The 12858-nt window shown below is 40.6% G+C and overlaps 2 protein-coding genes across 2 annotated transcripts; one reads left to right on the forward strand and one right to left on the reverse strand.

The window, feature by feature from the left end:
* The first annotated feature begins 798 nt into the window (after window positions 1-798).
* Window positions 799-3601, forward strand: LOC127780561 (novel plant SNARE 13-like). The gene is made up of 10 exons (XM_052307486.1): window positions 799-1033; window positions 1246-1338; window positions 1578-1671; window positions 1766-1803; window positions 1943-2034; window positions 2123-2202; window positions 2276-2332; window positions 2449-2541; window positions 2710-2784; window positions 3211-3601. Exons 1-10 carry the CDS (start codon window positions 957-959, stop codon window positions 3310-3312), a joined length of 801 nt encoding a protein of 266 aa, XP_052163446.1. The 5' UTR covers window positions 799-956; the 3' UTR covers window positions 3313-3601.
* A 156-nt stretch (window positions 3602-3757) lies between these two features.
* LOC127780556 (serine/threonine-protein kinase haspin homolog) lies at window positions 3758-10884 on the reverse strand. Its single transcript, XM_052307476.1, has 14 exons — window positions 10620-10884; window positions 10421-10501; window positions 8375-8474; window positions 7775-8295; window positions 7571-7694; window positions 7378-7493; window positions 7149-7260; window positions 6954-7046; window positions 6804-6865; window positions 6286-6428; window positions 4682-4752; window positions 4551-4603; window positions 4200-4266; window positions 3758-4099 (listed from the first exon to the last, which is right to left on the reverse strand). Exons 1-14 carry the CDS (start codon window positions 10862-10864, stop codon window positions 3956-3958), a joined length of 1932 nt encoding a protein of 643 aa, XP_052163436.1. The 5' UTR covers window positions 10865-10884; the 3' UTR covers window positions 3758-3955.
* Between the last annotated feature and the right edge of the window lie 1974 nt (window positions 10885-12858).

The raw sequence follows: 12858 nt of genomic DNA on the forward strand, positions 1-12858 counted from the left end.
GATATTGAAAATAATTTTTGAAATGATTTATTTTTAAAATTAAAAATTTAAAAGTTCAAAAAACAAAAAAAGGATCCCTCCTTATCAATATATTTGACTAACTACATCGATGTTTAATATAGTAGGTGGCTCTCATCTTTTCTCTATGGTTTATAAACCATGGTCAAATTTTGAATTTAAAACTTGATTATAAAGTTTTTTTATCGTAGTTTATTTTTCAACATTAGTTTTTAATATCGCTTAGGACATTGTTAAGGTAGGATATTAAACCAACTCTATGTGCATATTAAACTTTTTCATAGTAAAAAAAAAATATTGTGGTACCTCTCCTTTTTTCAAACCATCATTAACTCAGCAAAACGTACCTACCTCCCTTAGAGCAATGATAATAATATAGCCCACTTCCTAATATTAGCCCATTCTAAAGTCAACACATATAATAGATTAGCTATAATTTTCTTCTCCTATCTTTATCTCTCACTTATACATTTAATGTATTTGTCTTGAAGCTTGTGTTAAGCTAGCTCTTGCATGAGAGCCAACACCATTCTCTTTTGTTTATCTCTCTTCTCCACATAAGCTTATAGTATGCTTATAGCTCACTATTATACTTGCTCTTATCTCAAAATCAAGCAACCCATAATGTGAATTTTATCCTTAAGCTTCGTTCCCCTCTTGCTTTTCCCTCCCTAATCAACTGGACCGCACAGCTAATACCCTTGTCGGATCCCGACTCCACCCCACCCGAACCCGCTACCCGCACCCGCACCCGCACCCGCACCCGCACCAACCCATCTCCTTCTCCTCCTAACTCAACTCGACTCCAACCGCCGCTCACCGGAATGCGGCGGTGACGAGACGACCAACCACCTCCTGCGACTGCTCGGATCTCGCGACGCGGCGGCGGCGGCGAGATACGGAGATCCGGCAGCGTGAGGCAAGAGAGAGAGAAAGCCATGGCGAGCGACGTGCCCATGAGCCCCGAGCTGGAGCAGGTGGACGGCGAGATCCAGGACATCTTCCGCGCGCTCCAGTGAGTCAGATCTCCCCCTCCCCCACCGCCGCCTCCTCCTCCTCCTCCCCCCTCCAGCATTCCGCCCCCTCCCTCCACCGGCTTAGTGGGCTGCGAAGCTTCTCGAGGCTTCTGCGGCGGCGGCGGGTGGCTCAGATTTTCGCCACTCGCCCAATCTGTGCTCGAAATTGTTCGCGGTTTCCGCTGTTGGGTTCACTGCTTTTCGTTTGCAGGAATGGGTTCCAGAAGATGGACAAGATCAAGGACTCCAACAGGCAGTCCAAGCAGCTGGAAGATCTCACCGGGAAGATGAGGGAGTGCAAGCGGTAGGTCTCCCTGCCTGCCTGAACACTACTGTGTGCTCTGGTGATGCACAGGCTCACGCCTGAACCCATGGTTTAGTTTAGCTTCTCCATCTGTGCGCCATTGATGTTCCTGGCTTGAACAAGCAATTTAGATCTTTTTGCATGTGGCGCATGAGTTCTGCAACTGCTCTGCCTGTTAGATGGAGTACTAATGTCTTGATAGATTTGTGTAAATGTGATGATTTGGTGTTTTCTCGCAGCTTAATCAAAGAATTTGATCGTATTCTCAAAGAGGATGAGAAAAAGAACTCGGCTGATGTCAACAAGCAGCTAAATGATAAGAAGCAGCTGATGGTTGGTAGTACTAGTTTTCTTCACTAGTGTTTGTGTTACCCTTACTGGACAATTTAGCTCACAAGTGTAATTTGTTTCTTGTGTGTTAAAACAGATCAAAGAATTGAATTCCTATGTCACATTGAGGAAAACGTAAGTAGATTTTCCCCTTTCGTTATGCATGTGTTATTTTTTTTCCTTATGTTGAATTCAGCGTTTCATTTGCATATGTGATCCTGTTACATTGTACATCACTTGTGGTAATAGACATGCAACTCTCATGGTGTTTCAGGTACCAAAGCAGCCTGGGTAATAAGAGGATTGAACTATTTGATACTGGTAATGATCAGGTGGCCGAGGACAACACTGTTCAAATGGCATCAGGTGGTTGTAGTTTCTTATATCATTGTTAACCTGCCCCTGAGAGGTAATGTGTTCTTATTCTAACCAAAGCACTTTGGTAATTCTTCAGAAATGTCAAATCAACAACTCATGGATGCCGGAAGGAAACAGATGGACCAAACAGATCAAGTTATTGAGCGTTCGAAAAAGGTGCGCTAGTAGATTTTGCTTTCATTTCTTTACACACTTCAAGAGCAAATTTTACAAGAATCCTTTCTTGTAGGTTGTTGCACAAACCGTTGAAGTTGGATCTCAAACTGCTGCAGCTCTATCACAACAAGTAAGTTTTTTGGGATGATAAAATTCAACAGAATATTCCTTGGACATTTCTTGTTAGAAAGGTCAGTCCTGATAAGTTTAATCCAGCACCCTAAAATTCTCTTTACATCCTTTTAGACAGAACAAATGAAGAGAATTGGCAATGAGCTAGACTCGGTTCACTTTTCACTGAAGAAGGCTAGCCAAATGGTGAAAGAGATTGGTCGCCAGGTTCTCTCTCTCTCTCTCTCCCCCTGCACACACGTGTGTTACTCGTTTCGTCCCAAAATAAGTGCAGCCCTCTAGTTCAAATTTGAACTAGAAGGCTGCACTCATTTTGGGACAGATGGAGTATATTTGAAGTGGCTGTGCCTAGACTTACAAGATTCATTGCTGCAGGTTGCAACTGACAAATGCATCATGGCATTCCTATTTCTGATAGTCTGTGGTGTGATTGCAATCATTGTTGTTAAGGTATGTTTTAATTGCTTTTGCAAATGTACCCATGTTGTTTACCTTAGGTGACATCACTTGTTGAGATAAAAACTGATCCTATATCCTCCGTATGTGCAAGTTCAACTAAAAGCCCATGACCTATGGTGAAAATTTCTGTCCAGTTAATTGTAGAGCCAGTTAGTGCACCTAGCTAGTTTCTCGTTAACTCTACGTGTTCTATTATATGTTGGAGATAAGAATGACCAATAAAAGGAGCAGGAATACATCATTTGGATAATAACTAGAGCTAGTGATCAGTCCCACATTTGGTGTGTTACGTCATGCAATGCTATACTTAACTGATTCAGTTCCAGAATGTCATAGATTGTTTCATTTGTCACATTTTACATTACAAGCTAGTCTTACATTACTATGCAATGAATGACCGGTCTGCCGTTCTTCCAGATTGTCAACCCTCACAACAAGAACATCAGAGACATCCCAGGACTGGCACCACCTGCGCAGAACAGGAAGCTCTTGTCCATAGAATCTTTCGGAAGCCTCTGAGCATTGCGAGTGGGAGGCAACCGAGATGTTTGGGAGAAGATACTATGCACGTCGTGACAATTCTTTTGCGCTTGTATATCATCTCATGTCGTTATTCCCTTCCACTGATCTATTCTTTTCTTGCTGTAATTGGTCATTAGTGTTGGATTTACGTTTGATGGTTGCAGTGCGGCTTCCTGTTGGCTTTATGAATGTGTGTATATGTGGTAGTGATGAGGATACAAAGATATTTGTTGTTCTTTTTATTCTTCAAGTAATCACGTGAAGGCTTCAGTTTGCAGTTGTTCCAGTTTTCATATCTTTGTGAATTGTGATTTGCTTCAGTCTCGTCAGAATAAAAAGGTAACATATTCGTACAAAATCTAACGCCCAACTTGGCAGGGTCAGACAAAAGCATCTGGGCAAAACAACGTCGTTCAGGCCAAAACGTAAAATAAAGATGATAGAAATGCAAGGATCCTAGATGGATCACTGGACTTATGTTACAGTGCTTGCAAAAGGTTACCGGGCAACAAGTTATCTTAGCTCTTGTACGTCCCAGGAAGAGGAGCTTGTGTTAACTGATTAATTAACAAGTAACATTAACCCTTTCATGGAGAGGAAGGCTATGTCATCTCTCGGATCGAACTAAATAAGAGGCAGTTCAGGCTGTAGAGGGCTGTGCATCCTCGTCGGACAATAATAGGTCACAGAAGAAAGAATCAGTGAGACAATCTTTAGCGGAATCATACTTGGCTAGGCGTTTCTTGAACGCTCGGAGCTCCCTGTCGTCTTTGGAAGTAAATGTCTAGCAACAGTTACTGAGGTTAGCAATGGTGGCAAATTTGATTTGTAGGCAATAACAAAATCAGCGCAAATTCAAACGTTGTCAGGAAAGATGAACTCACGGAGTATCTCTTCTGCAGTACGATATCGACAAGATAAATTAGCCATACGACGTTTGTCTTTGGAAAGCTGCAATGACAATTAAACAGACCTCAAATGTTTCCGATTTTGAAAGTATTTTTCTATCAATTTCTGATTAAAAAAAGTTTACTGTAGTTTTAAATCCATGCAAAAGTAACTTCAGCTAGTGAATAGCCATACACATAGTTTGTGAGTCGGCTAGAATAATTAGTACTTTGCTATTGCAAGCTAACAAAGTTGGTCTGAAACTACGAATCCTGCAACAATGTCAATGACACGCGTATGTAAATGGCTCAAGAATTGTTCTGTGTCTTATGTAGTGGAGTACTTACCTGCCCTCCCAGTAATCATTGGTAATCTGTTTCATTTTTCGGTATGTTTCTGCCTGCATATTATAAGAAACATATATTACACTAGCCCAAAATGTTTTAACATGCTACTTTCAAAGTGATCATCTGAAAACCTGCTTATCTCGTTTTGGTCCTTCAAATAAGGCAGGGTCCGTTGACAGGTCTAAAAAGAGGATAGCATCACCTGGAGAGTAACATTACAAACACAAAAATTGTCAAATGGACAAAACATAACACGTAAAAGGCTAACAAATGAGAAATGACCGTATCACTTTGCTCTTGAGGAAAAAAGAACAAGAACCACAAAGGTGTTACATACATGCGTAGCACTTGAGATGCAAACTTGAAATATTTTATGGAGCTAACTGAATTGATCATATAGTAATACCAGAAGTTAACGTACATGGACTAGCCAGAAGATGGGCATATTCAGCTAGGATCTATCAGATCCAATAAGAACTTGGAGGTGCAAATGTAATTATTACTCACTCCGTCCCAAAATAAGTGCAGTTTTGCACTGTTCATGTCCAACGATTGACTGTTCGTCTTATTTGAATTTTTTTTAAGACTAGAAAAAATGCCCGTGCGTTGCAACGGGTGAAGGCTATTTTAATCTTATTATTATTATATACGGTTTAGTTAAGGTGAAATTTACTGTGGGAATTCGCTTGGATATATATATATATATTTAGAAAATCATGAGCTGCAATTAGGAGTTCGATTGTCTCAAGTTAGCATACGAGTTTTTTAAAGAGATTTTTTATACGACTCCTACTGTATTTCCAAAAGCGAACAAACTTAAAAACAGACTCAAATACGGATATGTATTTTCAAAAGCGAACAATCTTAAAAACCGTCTCATACACGAATGGCATATCAAAATACCGGCAAAAACATCTTTAATTTTTATAATAGTAGAGATAGAGAAGAAAATATATTTTTGGAAAAATTTTGAATTGGGAATTTATTTTTTAAAATACTTATAAATAAATATTAAAAATTCTCAGTAATAGCGCTTGTGCTGGGTCCACCCATATATATAAACACGAGAATGGCTTGGTCAACATGCATGCACGGGCTGACATGAGGACAACGGCAGATTGGCCCAAGAGGTAGATTTGCATATGCACGTGGGATGTGTTGTGTGGACTGCAAACTTGTGCCTGACAGGAGCAGTTCATGGGCTGCCCAGTTAGAAGCTTGGCCCAGGCAGGGCTATTTCATACGCGAGCGCAGTTACAGACATGGAAATTAATCGTAATCGGATAGCAAGTTGATTCGAGGGAAACGTAAAACACAAGGAAAAATACCCAAGAACGTTCACCGACTCACAATTGGTCGACGTACGAAAAGCTAGGTAAAAACATCTTGAATTTTTATAATAGTAGAGATTAGTATTTTTATTGTTATTAGGTAATAAAATATGAATAGTACTTTATGTGTGACTGATTCTTTTTATTTTTTTCATAAATTTTTCAAATAAAACGGACGGTCAAACGTTGGACACAGATACCCACGGCTCCACTTATTTTGGGACAGTAGTATTCCTCTGCAAATGTTTTTTGTGGCTAAAAATTTTGCTTATGATCACAACACAAAAGCATACAAAAAATCACCAGTTTTAGTAATTCTAGAAATTGTAGGCCACATCAAAATTTAAAACTACAAATGGGTGCAGCTTAATGTAATGCAAAAAAATATTAGGTTCATGGAGTACCTGTATTGATCCGAGAAAGCGTAAAATCAATTATTGAGACGTTCAAACCAAAAGTTCTAGTACACATGTTTTTCCCTTGAAGAGTGAAACCCATTGTATGATTCTTGTCTTGTGTTTCATCTCGATCCAATAGAATGTTACCCCTGCGAAATGAGCCGCTTGTAAGCAATAATAGACAACTAAAACTGAGAAGAAAGAATATCAACAATTGGTCTGAGCAGTTGGGGTTCCCAATAGGAACCTTAAAAACAACTCAACTCTGTCCACCCATTGTCACCACCTATATTTTGACCCACTTTAAGTATTGTTAGGATTTTCCCAGCTACCTGGTATATTAAATCCACGTGTACTTATAAAAATATCAAAATTTCACATTCTAAATATTGGCCCTTGTTTTGCATCCTGTACAAACACTTAACAAAACTAAAAAGAATAAACTACCTCATCAATGTTACATCATTTCGTTGGAGAACACTAAACTAAGGATGTGAATGGAAATCATTTTTGAAAGTACAAACCAATGCAAATCTCGATGTTCAAATTCGCACGCGCTTTCAGCAACAGCTAAAGCAGCAGTGACCTGCATCAATAAGATGATTTATAGTTTATCCAAAGACTTTGTAGTTGAGGTAAAGTTCATAAAAGCTTAGGATACACCAGGTTTATACTTGAACCAATAAACTGCAAGCCTCATTGTAGTCAAGCAAAGCAAATTTTTCAAGGTCTCTCCCACCATCAGCTTGCACAAAGACAATATAGCACTGCAAGAAAGTTACAAAAAGATGTGATAACCAGAAGAAATGGTCACGCATGCTTCACCACAATAACTGAACGATGTGTGGTTTGAACGATCAGAATCCTACTTGTTCATTCGAAAAATCATTTGGATGATCATTCTCAGAACAACATTTGGCATCCCAATCTTCCCAAGCACAAATAAGTGAAGGGTCATATGGACCTTGACAAACCCAAAAACTGCAAAAACAGACAAATATCAGAAGAATTTAGGCCACTTGGTTGTTGGGTAAAGCTGGCTTAGTCATTTCATACAATTTCTACAAAGATAACTACAAGATAATGAAAATCGCATACTCTTTTGTCTCAATGAAACCATGGCATGAATTTTCTTTCACATTATCACCCCGGTCTGCTCTTAGATTATTAAGTGTTAGACAAAGCAAAACTTCCTCAAGAACTTCTTCTGTTTTCTGCAAAACAGAACCATCCAATGACTAATGAGTACCTGAAAATTTCAGAGTGGACAGCACAAATGAATGAAATAAACCTTTTGGGTCTCTCCATTAACTAGTGATGTTCCATCAAAGGGAACCACTTTACAGACAGTACTACCAGCCCTGAAGGCCTCACCGAATGTTCCTTCACCAAGCTTCACAATGCTGCCTGGTGTACTATTTCCATGAACATCTTCGTTAAATGACGAATAAAGACTGCATAGTAGTTAATAAACATGTAAGGTTGAACCACCTACCAGTAAGTGGAAAACGCTTCAGCTAGGGTTATAGGTGCAGATTGATTGCAAACCAAAAGGAGTTGAGCAAAGGCAGTCATAGCTTCAGCACTCAATGATGGAATGCTGCTATCATCAGGTTCTTCCTTAATCTTAAGCTCACTAAAGGATGTAAAAATGCTGGTTTTGTCACTGAGCCCTGAAGGGATTGTTCTTCTCATAGGATTTGTTCTAGACCCCCTATCCTTTTCAGGGGTTCTATGACTGTCGTGAAGACTGCAATCACTACGGACTGATGGTACAACTGGGGTCTCCATGATATCAAACAAGGGCCTGGATGCTGCAAATTTCGCAAGCTTGGAGATTTTCCATCTCTCCAGTATTGCAGATAGATCATGCACAATGTAATTCTGCTCCATTCCTCTCGCCCAAGTGCCAAAGTTCTTAGGTGAAGGGCTCTCCTCCATCAGTTCAAAAGCATCAACTTCTTCAAAATAAGCCTTTTCTTTCTTCAAGTCAGGAGGCCCCCCAAAAGTTCTTTTCTGCAATAGAATAGCAAATTTAAAGGCAAACCACTTTAATGCTGTTAGCAAACACGAAGGCAAAATATATCAGCCCTACCACTCGGTTACCCGGCTTTGGTGGCCTTTTCTGTGCTCTGCAAGGATTCTGCTGAGGTTGAATTTTTGTTCCAGGAGCAAAAAGGATACTTTCCCGTCCTCTGTCAAGTTTCACCAGAACATTTTTTTTTAAGAAAACAATGTTGGAGGCTAAAAATTTTACTTGAGAAGTTGAGAACTGAGATTCTTCTACATCTACTAAGACCCAACAATTGTTAGATCAGATCTTCATAAGCAAACGAATAGGACAAAGGGCAATGGACCTGAAATATAATTCAAATCTTGCAAGCCACATTATTCATTGTGAACAAAAATATTATTATATTATATTTATCAAGTGCTAAGGAGTACCATTCTGTAACAGAAGGTATATACTGAGATTTGCACCAGAAGTTATTTATCTTAATACTCTCTATCACCTAGGTTGTTGAATTTGCATGTGGCAAAATAGTCTATGAACCTACTTATTCTGTCATGTAGTAAGTTTATTCAACGATTTTTACATGGGAGGTAATGACATCACAGGGACCTAAGAGTTGTCCAATCTCCACTAGCTTGAGAATGGCAAATCTCAAAACTTCACGGAAATTTCAATGCCCAAATCAAGAAACAAAAGTGTAAATATTTCACAACTCTAACATTTAATGCTGTAAAAATTGCATTTAGGTCTAAAATTTATTTAACACCTCTGAAATCCGTACAATGGCAGCATAAAAGATCAACTTAAAAAGTATGTAGCTTCTGGCAAATATAATCTTGGGGGTACAAATGACAGTTCCAAACAAATACTAACACGCACTAGCATGAGCATGGTAATGACTACTAAGCAACGCTAGCATTGCAATATTTCTTACTTGCTTACGAGATTGACATGTTCCGGAGTCCATTTATCTTAAGTACACAATGAAAAATAAAAGAAAGGAATACAAACTTTAATGCGAAAACTACAGCACCTGAACAAAGAGAGATGTGAGGCATTCAAATGAAAGAACGGGAAAACAAGAAACTCATTTAAATTTTAAAGGTAAAACACTAAAACAAGAACCTGCTATCTCTAGCTTCTCTACTGGACTCCCTGTTAATGAAGCCCCGTCCACGGTAGAGAGGCTTCCACGAGAAGCTCAACCTCCTCAGTCCTCACTCATGGTTATTGCTCATATGGACATACTCCCTCCGTCCCAAAAAAAGACAAACCCTGGGTTTCTATGTCCAACGTTTAACTGTCTGTCTTATATGAATTTTTTTTATAATTAGTATTTTCATTGTTGTTAGATGATAAAACATGATTAATACTTTATGCGTGACTTGTCTTTTTAATTTTTTTTCATATTTTTTTCAAATAAGACGGACGGTCAAAAGTTGGACACGAAAACCCAAGATTTGTCTTTTTTTAAAGAACGGAGGGAGTATGTAGAAAGCTTCTACAAGAAGCTAGCAGTGAGCACGAGGGGAACAGTACAAAGCTTTATTACAGCTGTACGGTCACTAGAACATGGCCCAACTACACAATAGTGTCTTTTTGGAACGCCAAAAAATTCTCCAAATTTTTGCATTCCTATGCGAATTGATACTAAAATCCTGCTCTATAGGTTCTTATATTTTGGGACAGATGTAGTATAAAACTAGGGGATGTCATTTATTATTGGTAAGCGCGCATTGCTTAATGAACAGCTCACGGTCTAATGTGTGTGGGATGTAGGGACTAAAAAAAGGTGTGTCGATCATAGAGCAACGAACTAGAGATATGAAATTAATGGCATTGCAAAATCTAATGTTTTCACAGATGGGGATGCATCTGGTTGGAATTTGATTTCCTCATTGCATTATTTTAGAGAAAAGGCTCTGCGAGCCCGGCTTTACTGAAAGCTTAACAGGGTTCCTCGTTGCATTATACTACTAGTTTTCAATCCCTTTCAGCTGCTACAAAATTTAGGGGAGATTTAATTTCCCTTCAGCAGCGTAGCATCTCGGAAATTCCACAGAAATTAAATCGAACTTATAACCGGAGTAGCATCAAACTGAAGAAGCCAGTGGAGTTGAAGCCCACCTGATGGAGAGCGACCGGTTCCAGCTGGTCCTCTTGCTCGGCTCAAAGCTCGCCCTCTTCTCGCCGGCCGCAACGCCTCTCCTGAAAAAAAAAAGAAAAAAACCATCGTCGTGTCAGCGGAAAGGGGAAATCGAAAGGAAATCCAAAACCCTAGAACCAAACCCCCGGGAGATCGATCGATCAGATTGCGGAGACTCACACATCGACGGCGCCCCTCGGCCTCGACGCCTCCTGCGCCGCCCGCCGCCGCCCGTACACCACGCCGATGCGGGCCGCGCCTCCGCCTCCGCCGCTGGCCATGATCTCCGACCACAGGTCGCCGCCGCCGCCGCGAGCGCCCGCGTGGTGGTGTCCCGACGGCGCGGAGGCCTTCCCCGCGGTGCGCCCTGGTGCCGCGGCTTCTCTCGCCATGTCGATCGCCGAGAGGTCTCGAGTAGTCGCCATTGAATCGGAGAAAGAGAGAGAGAGAGAGAGACAGAGAGGCGCCGCCGCGGGAGTTCGAATTTTTTCGCGTTGGAGCTCGGGTTCCCCGACCGTTGGAATATGGGTTTGGGCTGGGCCGAAAACGGGATTCAAGGCAACGGTGCTGGGCTCAGAGTTGGGCCGGAAAGGGATTCTGGCCGAAGGAAAGAGTGTACTGGGCCTACTGGCGCCGAATAACTCTTTTTTTCGCGAACGCAACTTGTGCTATTTTTTTTTTTCGCGAACGCAACTTGCGAAAATGTTGGGGATCGGATGTCCGATCAGTGCCATAAAAATAGGTGCCCGCCCCTTCCCGCGCCTCCTCCTGGTCCTCTGTGCCGTTCCCACCATATGCCCCACATGCGTTCTTGCAATAAATTACCCACATATTATGAAAACGTTCTATTAAGGGAATCTGTTTTAATTTTTGTTTCACCAACAATATTTCAGCAAGTGTACTCGTAATGTTTCACTATGTATAGATCAAATGTTGCAGTGAATTGAAACATTATTTCGCTATTTGCTGAAACATTGTTTTATATATGGTGAAACAGCACCCGATTTTTTGGAAACCATTTGTTTCATACGTTGTAGCAAAATATTTCATGAGGTGATTTGTTTGTGTTTTAGCTTTTTAAACGATTGAAACATTTTCAATCTACTTGGTGGAACAGCGCCTGATGCCCGATTTGTAGACACCTCGCGCAACTTGTGCTATATTTCTTTTCATGAACGCAACTTGTGCTATATTTCTCGTAATATCCCAGCAAATTCAGGCCATTTTAGATTGCCAAAAAAAATTGTGTCCTATAAGTTGATTGGCAACTTCATTACTGTTTTGGTTACAGTTTGCATCTAAACTATTCTTCTTACCAAATAAAACAATGTGATACCTACTAAATGTTGCTACCAACTCTTCTCTCATCGTTTTTTCTTCTCCAACTCCTTTTTGTTCCTACCCATGGCTATTCGTTTTCAATATGTTAACATGTCCATGTTTGATGTTGCACTTTCAGCAGCTTACTCTACCATACGATGTACTAGTATTTATCAATTATATATCTTTTCTCCTAACATGATTTTAATATTCTTGACGCATCAAAGCACATATGAACACATGCAATAACCATTGTTAAAATCAGTCAAAGAAGCCCCTTGCGCTTCGGAAATACTATTTCGTGCATATGCACCCACGAGTCCACGACGCACGTTCTCGGGCCATAAGGCTAGGAGGAGAGAGACCTGGTGAGAAAGACCATCGGTTTCCTCTTCTCTCTCTCTCGTTCCCATTCGGTTGACGAATTCCCATCAGCATTGATCCGCTGCAGCAATGCCCAGGAATCCGCTTCCCACCTCCGGTTGCCCTCCCTCTCCATCTCGCCAGTGACCGGAAATCCTGGCCCTCTACAGCTACCCTCTCTGGGCTAGTTTGGGGGAGCTTAAGTTCTGAGAAGTAGCTGGTTGGTAGCCAGTTTTTGAGAATCTGGAAAAGCTGGGTTCCAAAAGTTTTTGGGGGAGCTTTTGGATTCTACAACTACATCTTCTCAGAATCTGGACCAAAAGTTGGTCTGTTTGCGGAGCTTCTGATTCTGAGAGAAGTTGCAGCAGTTAGAAGCTCCCCAAACAAACCATCACTATATCCTTTCTCCAGCCATTCGGCGGCGCCCTAGCTCTTCAAACTCTAGTGATGTTGGCCGTCAGCCGCTGCTCTAGCAGTGGGTACTCAGCCTCTCCGCCGACACGCCGCTAGGGGTGGTGATATCAGGCGTTAGCCATTGCTCCAGCCATAGATACTTGCTAGCTACTCCCTCCGTTTCTGATTATAAGACGTTTTGAGTTTGGTCAAAGTCAAACTACTATAAGTTTGACTAACTCTATAGAAAAAAGTAGTAATATTTACAGCACTAGCATAGTTTCATTAAATCTATAATTGAATAAATTTTTATAATATATTAGTTTTGGGTTAAAAATATTAC

This window comes from Oryza glaberrima, chromosome 7, assembly GCF_000147395.1.
Source record: "Oryza glaberrima chromosome 7, OglaRS2, whole genome shotgun sequence".
Lineage (NCBI taxonomy): Eukaryota > Viridiplantae > Streptophyta > Magnoliopsida > Poales > Poaceae > Oryza > Oryza glaberrima.